The sequence below is a fragment of the Falco peregrinus genome, chromosome 8 (assembly GCF_023634155.1).
Source record: "Falco peregrinus isolate bFalPer1 chromosome 8, bFalPer1.pri, whole genome shotgun sequence".
NCBI lineage: Eukaryota > Metazoa > Chordata > Aves > Falconiformes > Falconidae > Falco > Falco peregrinus.
This window is the reverse complement of record NC_073728.1, coordinates 56,222,165-56,234,981: the sequence shown is the minus strand read 5'-3', so window position 1 is coordinate 56,234,981 and position 12,817 is coordinate 56,222,165. Positions and strand designations below refer to the sequence as shown.

At 45.6% G+C, this 12,817-nt stretch overlaps 2 protein-coding genes across 3 annotated transcripts; both read right to left on the bottom strand.

Annotated features, from left to right (window-relative positions):
- Positions 1 to 687: 687 nt before the first annotated feature.
- Positions 688 to 4,699, bottom strand: LOC101924716 (serine protease inhibitor Kazal-type 6-like). The gene is made up of 4 exons (XM_005231831.1): positions 4,642 to 4,699; positions 2,461 to 2,486; positions 1,510 to 1,622; positions 688 to 733 (listed from the first exon to the last, which is right to left on the bottom strand). The coding sequence occupies exons 1-4, from the start codon at positions 4,697 to 4,699 to the stop codon at positions 688 to 690; spliced, it is 243 nt and encodes an 80-aa protein (XP_005231888.1).
- Positions 4,700 to 8,034: 3,335 nt separating this feature from the next.
- Positions 8,035 to 12,617, bottom strand: LOC101915486 (double-headed protease inhibitor, submandibular gland-like). 2 transcript variants are annotated; one of them, XM_027778861.2, is made up of 8 exons: positions 12,235 to 12,617; positions 11,751 to 11,773; positions 11,060 to 11,184; positions 10,778 to 10,823; positions 9,740 to 9,867; positions 9,554 to 9,599; positions 8,707 to 8,822; positions 8,035 to 8,229 (listed from the first exon to the last, which is right to left on the bottom strand). In XM_027778861.2, the coding sequence occupies exons 1-8, from the start codon at positions 12,290 to 12,292 to the stop codon at positions 8,184 to 8,186; spliced, it is 588 nt and encodes a 195-aa protein (XP_027634662.2). In that variant the 5' UTR covers positions 12,293 to 12,617; the 3' UTR covers positions 8,035 to 8,183. The 2 variants fall into 2 exon arrangements, with proteins under 2 accessions (XP_027634662.2, XP_027634661.2); XM_027778860.2 differs by having other exon boundaries at positions 8,707 to 8,825; positions 12,235 to 12,614.
- Positions 12,618 to 12,817: the final 200 nt, after the last annotated feature.

Sequence of the window (12,817 nt, the reverse complement as noted above, 5' to 3'; positions counted from 1 at the left end):
AGAAGGAGACTGATTTGGAAAGAAAAGCCTTGCAGCTCCTGCCTGAAACCAGCCTCCACCTGCCATCTTCTTGTTGCAGGCTTAAATGGAGCAATATTCCCTAGCCTCAGCTTGCTTGTCTCTGGTTTCCAAAGGAGATGAGGCATACGCAGTCACGCTGTTCACCAGCTCTCCTGTCACCCTCCCACAATAACCCCTGAGAGAGGAAGGAACATGCCTACGGAGGATGGGTAAAGAATAAAGGCGCCCGCTGTCACCCACCCCCTGGGATGGGGAGAGTCGGGCAAGAGCCCACAGGCGGTTGTGCTGTTTGGCTGCCCGGCCAGCGTGTGCCAGTTTGGCAGGCAGGACGGGCCAGAAGAGCTACGGCTGCTGGGGATGGGAGGACACAGCCCCTGGGAGCCGTGGGAATCGCTGCTCCGGCATGGGGAGCGCCTTGCTTCCCAGGAGGAGGTTGATGTAATAGCGCAGTATAGCAAAGCCACGCATTAGGCTCTAGCACGGCTGTATCAAAGTGCTTTTCTGGGTATTACAGAAAAAGGAATCCAGCCAAAGAGTCGTGCTGAGGTTTATTTTATTGAGCAGAGACGGCGGAGATGAGGGCAAGCTGCTCCCATGTCCATGCACGGGCATCTGCGGCCATTGCTGACGGGGGCTCAGCAGTTGCTGCTCAGTGACAGCGAGGACTCAGCATTTCCCCAGGTGCTTCAATCTTATTTTCCCTCCACTTCTCCTGTAAAAGGAGCAAGACAGACTTAGACAAAGCAGTGTACGACAGACACAGCAGTGTGGGACAAGGAGCTCATCCGTCCAAACAGGACCATTTGCCTGACTCATGCTAGTGAATACTGGTGCCTCACAGGGAACATCAAGCCATTTCCTCATCTCCTTGCTCTTCTCTGATTTCCCCTAGGATGAGGCAGCCTTGAGTTTGCAGCAAATGTTAAGGACTGCTAAGGAAAAAACAATGTTTTGCAAGAACATTCAGTCCAGGGGTGCTGGCTCCTATTGCATCTCCTTTAAATTGTGACCAAGCTCAGGAGAAGAAGAAACTCAGGTTCTTCCTCTGAGCTTTGGTGTCTTGTTCCACAAAGTCCATTCAAGACTTTTCAGGAATAATTTGGCATGGCTCAGCTCCCCCATTCCTCCAGACACTTGTCAGTATCCAGAAGTGTGGGCAGTGAGAGCTGCAGCCTGTGGCACACAGTGGGAAATGTGCATCAATTTAGTGCGTGCAGAAGGTACAGGCGGGCTGCAGTTGCCTCCCAGGCCCCGTGCTGCCTCTCAGTATGGCAACAAGCAGTGTGCAAAGCCTAGAAAGGAATTAAAATTAACTTGCATTCACACAGCTCTGTTCCAAGGAGGAAATATTCCACTTAGCACGTTTCAGGGGCTGAGCCATACAAGAGGAACAGCCTGGATGCAGGGCCTCCCCTCCATGAAGAACATCATTACATACGTGGAAATGGAGTCAACGCTGTTATTTCAATCCCCTCTACTTTCACTTACAGCACTGCCTTGCAGAAGGCACACTTGTTTCCATATGTGATGCCATCCGTGCCGCAGTGAGGGTTGGACTCCCTCGTGCAGTACACGCTTCTGTTTACAAACTCCCTACAAATCTGCAAAACAAATTTAAAAAAACCCTTTCAGGACTCCCATACTCTTTCTTTCACTTTCCAAATTGGATACAAGGTCACTAAAATCATGCTTTTTCTGACAAGGGGACTAAAGCAGCAGTGATGATACTGCCTGTTTACTGAAAGACCGAGCCCTGTCAGAAATGAGCAGAAGCAGTGTTTCAGGGGAATTTTTGCTACATGTTTGAGGAGGGAAACTGCTGTCACTTAGGAGAAGTCTTGATCTCCCAAAGACAGGAGTGGATTAGCCTAGGCATGTAGAAGAAGAGTCAGCACTGATGCTTTTTCAGACATTTGGCACCAAGTTGGCTCGCTGCTGCATGGCTTCATGTATCTTGCGAAACTGTGCGCTCAGCTCGGTGCTTGCTGAGCTTTCTGCCTTCCCAATGGAAGGAGGAGAAAACCATAGTCTATGGGGAACTAGAAATGGTGTCCAGGAAACGTACAGGTATTCTGTATCTGGACAAGTCCCAGTGATGGACTTTGTTTAGGGAGACAAAACACTCTCAACAATCCGTTTTTTTAATGACACGATTGGACAGTGGAGCAAAGTGGACAAAAGTGGTGCTGTGTACAGACACAACCCTGTGCAAGCACCCTAGACCTAATCATGGGAAGCATTTCCCTGGTCCACTTGCTGGTGTGGCCACACATAACATCCCCTGTACAGTGGTGAACTCCCCAAAGTGTTGAGACTTCTAGGAAGGACCCACCTGCTCCCAGCAGACATTAAAACCTGTTTACCACGCACCAAGATCTTGGTTACAAAAACATTCCTCTAGAAAATGCAGATTCAGTAAGCAGAAACAGCTGCACTAACCTCTTCAATCTCTTGACCTGCTACATCTGGAATAAAAAAAAAAAAAACAAACAACAAAATACCAAACAGATTTTACACATCAGCATTATTTTCTGATAGAGGCTGAACTAAAGTCACAAACCCTTTACACAAGCCACAATGAAGCGCACCCCAGGTTTTCCCTACGCTGTCATCCTGAGCGGCGGAGGAGGGGACAGGAAATACATTATCTGAATTGCTTGTCAGTATTTTGCTTTTTTGAAAAATGTTACTAAAATACCACGTAATCAGTCATTCAGCTGCTAACTGCACCTCAGACACATCACCCAGTCTCCTGGAAGGCAGCCACTCCCGGGGAAACGAGCTGCCATATCGGATCTGGAGCTGCGCTCAACAGAGATTTTAAAGCTATATTGACTTTTAAGGCTGTTAGGCTCTTACACCTCTGAACAACAAAACCAGCTGGTACTGCTAACAAGAGCGTACTTGGAAAAGGAGAGGGAGACCCTGTGGTCAGCTGGACAGCCACCCTCAGCACAGCACAGCCCAGACACTCTCCCAGAACAAGTTCATCCTGGGCGAGATGCAAAGAGACGTCACAGGGTGACACAGAGCAGAACAGGCAGTGCCGGTCAGTAAGAGTGCAAAAATACCCGCTGTAACCACAGGCTCCGGGCTTGAAGCTAATCAGTCCATCCTCTTTATATTTCTTCACTGCAAAGACTGCAGTCAAGCACGTAGGTTGAGTCATAGCTGCAGGACACGGCGACCCCGCGATATGTCTAAGGGGGAGCCTGACACTCCAGGGTGGATTGAACACAGATTTGCAGAATCTGGGTCACAGCACCGTGAGACACATACCCAGTCTCGCCTGGCAGCAGGGTAGCAGAGGTTGGGAAGCGAGGCTGGACCTGCTCAGGTGGCTCGGGGCAGGAGGGAACCTGGGGCAGGAGATGGGAGGACCTTGTCCTGCACTTGGGCCCCCACACATTGGAAATCCCAACCAACCCTCAGCCAACTAGACCATTATCCATCAACCCACCCTACTTCTGCCAGTTGTTTTGCCCATTGTTCTTTTAGCCCTAGCACTGCTGTATTTATCATGTCCTCAGGTTAGGCTAGGCTGCCTTAATTGGAAAGTCACTGCTATGGCTATCTGCATATTATTTACAAAATAGCTCATTAAATAGCTTTTATAAATATTACATGCAGCTACAAAAGACACTGTGATGATGTCTCTTGACATCTGTTTATTTTATAGGAGATCACAGAGTTTGCTGCTATTCTGCCTGGCCTTGGAAGGAAGCTTCAGCACTCTGAAGGAGCCCAGTCCCAATTAAGACTCAATTAAAGACAGATGAATATTTCATAATGAATAATGTGTACAAAGTAATTCACCTCTTTTCTCCATGCACAGCTTGCAATTTTCTCAAGTGAATTCTTTATTCAAATTATTCACAGTAAAGCAAGTATAAATGAATCTTGTTCTGCACATTCTTCAATAACTGTTGCCACAAACCTTGCAGAGCTGTGTCATCTGGACGCAAGCAACTGCTAACACTGATGTGACCTATATGTTCAAAAATCATCACTCGGCTTCCCCATATCATCAGAGAGCTGTGTAAATCTCCAGATAAATAAATGCTGGATCCTTTTAATTTGCCCTCTTTGTTCTGACTCCTTGAGGACATTTGAATTTAATTTTCAAGCTTTTCTCTGCGACATAAATGAAAGCTGAAACTTTCATCTAATTACGTTTCCACATCTCCAAGGAAAGCACCAAATACCAGAATGCTTAGGATCAAAACAAGAGCTGATGACCCTGAGGTGAGAGAGTTTCTTCTCTAGCTGCTTCAGGAAAACTCTCCAGCGTACATTTGTACCAAAAATTCATAATTACACTGCTTTGGTATATTTGCTGAAAAAGCTGCTTAGAATTTGCTCGCTCTGTCTCCCAGTGACACCCCCGCTGCATTATTCACTGCGGAGGCACACGAGGACTGGAAATATGTCGTATGAGTGAGCAAGTCCCGCAGATATTTTCTACTTGCTCAGCTTTATCTTCAAGCCTGTCAAGGTTCTCCAAAGTTTGTTGTTGTCAGGAAAGGTTTGGGTTGTTTTTTTTGGGTTGTTGGGGTTTTTTTGTTTGGGTTTTGTTTGGTTTTTTTTTTTTTTTTCTAGGCTAGGGAAGAGATCACTTACCTGAGAAGAAAGAGAGCAGCAGGAAGCTGAGCAGCACTAAGGCACCTGTTGCCTTCATGCTGCAGGTAGCTCTTTAGTCCAAGCCAAGCGATCTAGGCGGGAGGTGTTGTCTCAGCACCAGAGCCCACAGTGCGCACACAGACCTGCCTCTCTGTGTATTTATGTGCCCATCCGTAGCTGTCCTCATTCCCCACCTTAATTGTGAGAACTTCTCCACTTGGTTTCTAAAGCCATTATTGGTCCTGGCCGTGTTTATGGTGCTTTAGGAATGCTGCCCTGTCCACATCAAACCTAGAAAGGGCTAATTATATGAGTGATAGACGGGCTTGTAATATCTTTTTTTTTTTTTTTTTTTTTGTCTAAATAGTCACAGGATTCTCACAAGGGTGAATTTTCAAAGCGGTGATTCATCGGGGAAGCTGGTAATTTTCATTCTCTGGGCCCTCGCTGAATGCCAGCTCCGAGGCTTTGAGTGCGGCGTGATGACACTCACTAGACGTTACGAAATAAATCACAGCATGAGAATGTGTTGTCTGTGAAACCAATTATACGTTGTTCCCTGGCTATTTTTGAGGATGGTTCTAAATTTGTTGGGTTGGGGTGGGGAAGTGCTCCGATGTGACATTCTCTCATCGCTGTGTGCACAGTCCCAGATAGGACTGCTGACTCTCCTCCCTGAACTATTTAAACTCTAGCTGTCAATGTTTTCCAGTTTTTCACATTCAGAAACATATGTTAGGGCTCTGCTCCCACAGCAAGTGGCAATGAAGGGAATTTGATGGGGAACTGGGAGACCTGAGCTCTATTTCCAGCTGAGTCTGTGCAAGGATTTGTGTTCAGCTGCACCATTTTCAAAATATCTGTTCAGATAAGAATGAGCTTAAAATTTCAGCTTGCTTTCCTAAGGAGACAAGGCTTAGGAGTGCAATGTGTATAGATATATCTGGTTATTAGTTCCCTCAGTAAATTTTGAATCTGCAACTGGTTCCAACCAAATATGACATAGGAGCAAAAAAAAATTATAAAAAATAAATACCTGTTTACACATTTTTCTAGCAGAGAGGAAAGATGCTACTAACGTCTTCAGCCAGCAAGGGAGAGAGTTTCTGCAGGAGAGAAATGTTATGAATGCCCTACATCTGGGGAAGCATTAGAGTTTGCAGCCTGCTAGACATCTTAAAATCCACACGGCAGAGAAATCGTGACTGACAGGTGAATTCTCGGATGTCTATTAAAGGTGAGCTCATGACACAGCCTCTCATATAATTTAGTTATCAAGTCAGTCAGCCGCAGTGCCGTTCAGAACCACGCTTAGTTCTGCCACTCACAGCACTACTTCTTTGCCTTTTCTAGTTTCATACGTCACTGCTCAGGACCACAGCCTGGATGCCTCAGTCCTTTATCTACCCGAACGTTTCGGCTGCTGCAGCATAACTGACTCGCTAAAGCCTTAGCAAATGTACCGCAGGGACCAATCCCTTCCGGGCTGAGCAGAGGAAGACACTAAATTACCAACCAGGTTATTATCATTATTACCCCTTTCCACTTCTTTATAACATCTGAAACAGGCCACTTGCTGGCATAGGTGAGGGAATTCTTCTCTCCCTGTGACTTTATTGAAAATCAGGGATAGAAGCAGTGCACCTGGACCTTGCTGTGCGGTCTAAGGGTGTCGTTGGGCAAAGTCTTGCTGGTGGCAAGCCAAAGACTCACCGGTGCTGGGCCAGTCTTATGTGACACAAACCTTTCCATCTTCTAAAGAGTTCTTGCTAGAGGCTCGCAGGGCACCTGGGATACAGCCTTATACCCAGTACTTGCCATTTGCCCTCCCTTTCCCTGTAGGTGAGCAGCCTTTCCTTGGGCTTTCCCAAAGCCTTGTGAGCTGCTGAGCAAATACCTGGCTTCCTCAAGCAGAAACTACTACCGCAAGTAGGCTCACCGTAGGATCTGGCTCTTGGAGACCATCTCCTGCTATGGCCAAACTCCACTGCTCTGCAGCCACTCCATAAACCTCTGGGCCAACAAGAAATTATATCAGAGCTCGGTCCTGTGCTGACAGGTCTCTGTTCACATCAACTAGCTATGTAGGTTGTTCCTTAAATATTTTTCACACACACACAAGCAGGTAAGCAGTGAGGACACTCATGACTCTCCAGTTTTTCTTTTCTTAAGAGCAGACACAAAGGCTCTATGTGATTTATGTTGCCTGTGCTAATAGAAAAAACCCTGAAAGTAAGAAGTTCCATCCCTCTTCCTAGGACAGAGCATTGGTCCGTGCTAGCACCAGGGGAAGGACAAGCCTCTCATCTTCTGGTAGGAATCACCTACAAAATCCCTGGTCAAGAAATTGTCTATTACAGGAAAAAAGACTCAAAGAAAAGGCTTGGAAGTCACAGATTTTGTCCTAAATATCATCCTTAGCAGCAGATATTCTTGCTACATAACAAGAGAACGGTAGGTGGAGAAAGGAAGAGGAAGGGAGTGTGTGAGCATGGCACTTGGGACTTTTTGCCTGTGCTGTTTGCATATTAACTCCTTGACTCACCCAGAAAGATGGCACATCATCATGAAGATTCAGATATATCATTGCTCCTCCAGTGCACTCTTTAAGCTCCCACAAAGATGTTATCTACATATCATTTTTCCCAAGAAGAAAGCCTCTTGGAAATCCCAGCACAACTTCTGGCCCGTCTTTCCTAGGGTTAGAAAATCCAAGACATTTTCCTGAAGGGCTACCCTGTCCTACCTCTGCCTCAAATACCCCAAGTGCAACTTTTCAGATCTCCAATAAGCTGAAAGCCTGAGCCCAATCTAATTTCTCCTTGGGTTCTTCATTAGGCTCATTACAGCCTTGCCCAGCTGGCTGCAATTTTCTGCTGATCAGCACAGTCTCAATGGACACACCCTTCAAGGAAGCAGCAGTTCCTAATTTTCTTCCCTATGAGATAGCCTCCTCCCTGTGCCATAAGCCTCCTTTCTACAACGCACTGCCAGACCTGCCCCTTGCCCAGGTGTGACCAGGTAGAGCTGATGACAGCCACCTTTCCCCTTCACATTCCCCCAGCGCCACCCCCCACCCACCCCCCATGCCAGGGCTCCTAAAAGGACCAGTTCCACCAAGGCTCAGTGCTGTTACAAAGACAAATCCATTTACGCACTGTAAGACATTGAAATTAGGAAAGTGGTGGTATTTTTATAGCAGCTTGGTTTCTCTTCTGATGGTTTGGTATGGAGTGACGTACTCTCGTGAGGGCTTGGGCTGGTGTGTGATGGGCGTTACACCTTGCTCTTTATTGTGGTTTGTTTCACAACTTCTCCTGCCTGCCAGATAAGTACCTAAAAGCCTGAGGACCATTACCTCTGCCCTGAAAAAGAAGCAAACAAACAAACAAACACACACCAGTCCGTGGCAAATAGATTGGCCACATTTAATTTATTGATCGATCAAAGCAGACACCGATGTGCGACAGTTGAGGGAGCAGGGAAGAGCGTGTTTGATTGCAGGAAGGGAAAAATCAGGGAGAAGGGCACAACCCCAGCGCTCAGCATTCACCACGGTGTCTGAGGAACAGATGTCCCCGTCGCTGCCTGAAAAGAAAAGAGGGAGACCAAAATTAAAGACATGGATCTCAATTTTATAGTCTAACTTCACCCAAATAAGCCAATGCTCTCATGCTTTCCAAGTTATAAAGTACTTCATTTAATGTTTCACCTCTTTCCTGATTCCCCAGGTTACACATTTTCTCATGTTAAAGAGATTTGGGACAAACCCCATAATTTTGGACACCTCCTACTGTCACAATTTAAATCACTGACAGGGAGGGAGTCAGCAATGCTATGAGCCTGCAAATGGGGATCTGGATTTAATTGCAAGGGATGGAGAGGACTCACTCGGGCTTAAGATCTGCAGCGCCTGGGGGGTGACAGCGGAATGAGAGTTGGGAGAGACACGTGGAGCAGGGATGGATTTACCGAGGGGCTAACGGGAGCCCCAGGGCTTCCACACCAGCTGCGTGTGTGCCTCAGCTCCTCTGCTTTCAGCTGTGTGGTGAGCTCCATACTTACAAAACTGCGTTGCAGAAGTAGCACTTGTTTCCATAAGTGTTGCCATCGGAGCCACAGAAGGGGTCATACTCTTCAGTGCAAATGGGGTTGACGCCCTTCTGTTCGCTGCACTCAATCTGCTAATTATGGAGCAACAACAGATTTTAAAACTTTTGTTTCCCATATTTTTCTACATGAGTGTTTTATGTTTATTTAATGGTTATGATGTGGCATATCATAAGCCATGGATATATAAGCATAAAACAGCTTTTCAGGTGCAAGGCTCTTGTTCTAGCAACTCTGCAAACCCAGAGGCAGAGAATGTGCTTGCCTGGAGCAGCCTGAAATGGGGAGAAGGTGGGGGCAAAAAGTCTAATAAATACTATTATAAATAGTGAGATGGCCGTGCAGATATTTCCAGGCTGGCCCTCCCACTGGCTGCTCCGGGTCAGCAGGCCGGCAGAGGCAAGCATACAAAAAGTGGATGGTCACAGGCCACGCTGCAGAAAGTTCATCCACCCAAGGAATCACTGCTACTATTTGTGCTGGTAGTATATGACCCTCCTGCTCTCCCTCGGAAGGGATGAGGCAGCGTCTCTTGCTCAGCCAGTTTGCCAGTAAATGAAGGTCTCGGCACCCGCTGACGGCTGTGTTCCCAGGTCAGAGAGGGGACTGCACATCTGAGTCATGGATTTGGTTCAATACCTTTTGACCCTGGCAGACTGTAACTATTTCCCTCAAATCCTATTGCCAGGCCAAAATGCACCAGGACAGTGCAGGCATTTCTACTATTTAGTTATGATTCCATGAATTTGTGTTGTACAATGTATTGTAGCAGCAGTTAGGGGTGCACATCTCTGGGCTTTACCTGGACGCATTCTCCATCACTCTGCATGTCAATGTCCAGTCCATTCCTTTGGGAAGAAAGTGAGTGGAGACCAAATGAGCACTGTGCAGCCACTTCACGAGTCAAACTACCTCATTACATTCCAAACACCGACACGAGCATCTACTGATCCAGATGTCCCTCCCAAGACCCAGCCCCTTCACTTACGCCACAGCGTGGCAGAAAGCACACTTGTTTGTGTAGGTGACACCGTTGGTGGCGCAGATGGGTCTGTACTCCAGGGTGCAGGGGACTGGATAACCACTCCTTGATTTCAGGTAGCCAGTACAGTCGAGCTGAAACAGTCACAGAACCACATTTCAGTCTCTGCTCCCCTTTGCATCAGTCCTGTGTAACGGAGCACGGTGTGAGAGGCATCTCCCCCTCTCCCCAGAGCTGCGAGGCGGGGGATGCTTCCAGCCCCAGTGTGCTGGAGTTGAAGGAGTACAAACAGCTGAAATCCTGCACGTGATCCTGAATGTCTCTTTTTTTCCTGTCCTGAAGTGGGTTTCACCCCTACTGTCTTAAGGATTTTCACAGTGAATGCCACCATGAAGGATCTTTGCCTAAAGTGCCTTATGCGGCAGCAGCTTTTGCTGCAAAATGGCAGTGTCACTTGAAAATGGAGTTTATGCTCACCTCGGTATTTCTGCAGTTACTCTGAGTGTACTGAAATGGAAGTCGTCATTATTATGTTAAATTACACAGCCAGAGTGTTTCTTTACTTTCTCTCTCTAAACTAAAAATAGAGATACTTTTCCGCTTCATGGTAGCTCCATATATCAGTAAACAAACTTTATGATAAATGTTCTGATAGAATTGTTTTTTCTGTTACAAAATTATGATTTAGTCAAAATCCAAACTTCCTCTGGGAATTTCTTCACTTCAACAAGCCTCTAAGTCTAAAGAAAAGTGTTTTGATAATGCTGAAGCATTATTGGAATCAAAAGTTTCCATTCTTAAGTCTGGTGCTATACGGAAGGTAACATTTTAAAACTCACTGATTTTAACCATACAAACAAAATTTAGAAGACAGTATTGCAACTCTGAAATTCTTTATTTTCATTCCATTTCTGACAGTTTGCAATTGTGTGGTTTTAGTACAGAATTAATTAATTAAAATTCAGGTTTCTGCCTAGCCCTCTGCCATCACATCACCCACCACCGCACAGCACGGCCAGGGAAAGAACTGGTTTCAGACCCTACCTTAACGCATTTTCCATCGTGCTTCTTGTCGAGGCCTTGTCTAACCCTGGAGGGGGAGAGAGGGAAGGAGAGGAAGGATTAATCTGTTCACACCGTATAGTCATCTCGCTCATTAAGCCCCAGTAATTAATCAGATTCAGGAGCTTTGACACAGAAGATTGCGGGCATTAGGGAAGCCAGAAACTTATGAAAAATCTAGTCCACCCCATGATTAGTCACAACCCCGAAGGCTTTGGTCTCCTGCTCGAGCTGGCATCGGTAGCGGGGAGGCTTCGTACTCACAAGATTTCTCTGCAGAGGGAGCACTGGTTGGGGTAGGTCACACCGTCGGTCCCGCAGACGGGGTCGTAGTTGCGGGGACAGGCAAGCTGCCCTTTCACAGTCAGCCGGTACATGCCGCAGGAGGCCTGTTATTATAGAGGGCTTGTAACGTCTCCAGGTGGAGAGAAGGGTGTGCTTGCGTTACCCGTGGTTTCACAGCCCTGGGAGACTACTGCTGGTCATCTTATCCCTCTCTTGCTCCTCCGTGGTGAAGGGAGGGAGCAAAAAATATACTGTGTTTCTTACAGCATACAAAAGCACCTTTTTGCTATCAAGACTTGCAGAATTTTTGGCAAGAATTGCAGGCAAAAATGATCGTTCCTTGGGGAATCAAGACAGGGAAGATATTTAAGCAGTTATTCAATAGTTGTATAGATTTTCTGCTGGTGCTCTGTGCTGACTCTCACGCTACATTATTAATCACTGTCTTTTTAATCATCAGCATGGTAAGTTATCTTTCTCTGACAAAGTTATTTTCTTATTTTAGGGCAAAGAAGTGGTGTAACATTTAGGGTACCTTTTCCTTCTTCCTTTCTCGCTCACGCTCCTTTTTTCTCCTCCCTCAAGCCTTCCCTCGGATACAATGTGAGTATGAATTATTCATCTAGACTTAGAAATCAAGACTAAATGACAAAGAAGATGTACTACTCACCCGTTGTCGAGCAATAACAATATCTACAAAAAAACCCAGAGATAATAAAATATAAAAGTTGTACAATGTCCTTGAATAAAATTTGAATTCCAAAATAAATTTGGAATCATCAATTTCCCAATAGAGTAACCAAATACACTTTCTCTTTACTGAGAAATTATTTTTTTCCCCATATGTTTTATCTACTCCAAGTAAACAAGAAGTTATATACTAAGATTTAAAAAAATCAATTATTTGTGAAACCAGAAATTTTGACTCATTGAGGAAGAAGTAGGACATAAACTTTTCTCCTTTTGCAGCACAATTATCCCCACTAAGGCTCATAAGCTTAAATCAGACAAACGCATCCTACTGATCTATAGCATGCATCTGCACAAGGATAAAGTTCATTAAAAGAGAGCCCACATATTACTAAATCATCAAGTCTCGAAAAGGTTCGGGAGGACTAGAGGTACTAGCGCAGACTGTAACAAAAACAACTTACCAGAAAGGCAGCTGAGGAGCACAAGCCCCAGAAGGGCAATGCTTCTTGTTTTCTTCATAGCAGAGATGGTTGTATCGTCTGTTACTTGCAGATCTGTCACTCTGGAGTTCAGAAGATGGTTCTCAGCATTTTCTCTCTGCACTATATATATACATCTCCCTGACCTTGTGAAGTAATCTCAGAAAGTAATTATTTGCTCTGTAAACTAGGAAAACTGTATTGATTATTGAGTTGAGCTGTAAAGAATACTTGTTTGTTAGAGAGATGCCTAGAAGAATTAAACAAAAATGTGAGCTACACCCAGCTTGTTAACAAAGGCGCCCTGCTGTACAATGAGTGATTTGTACTTTCCAAACAAGAGCACTGCCTCAAAAGTAGATGTTGTGAAATTATGTATGGAAGTTGGTAAAACAAAAAAAAAAAGCCCATTTGTTGAAAGCATTTGAACATGTGCACACCACGTTACATACGCTAGACAGTATTTGGGCTTCAGATTTTTATGGTACAGCAGGGGAGGGGAGGGGAGGGTGGGCAGCAGCAGTGTAGGACACGCTAAGATTTTACAGATATAAAATCTGGGGTT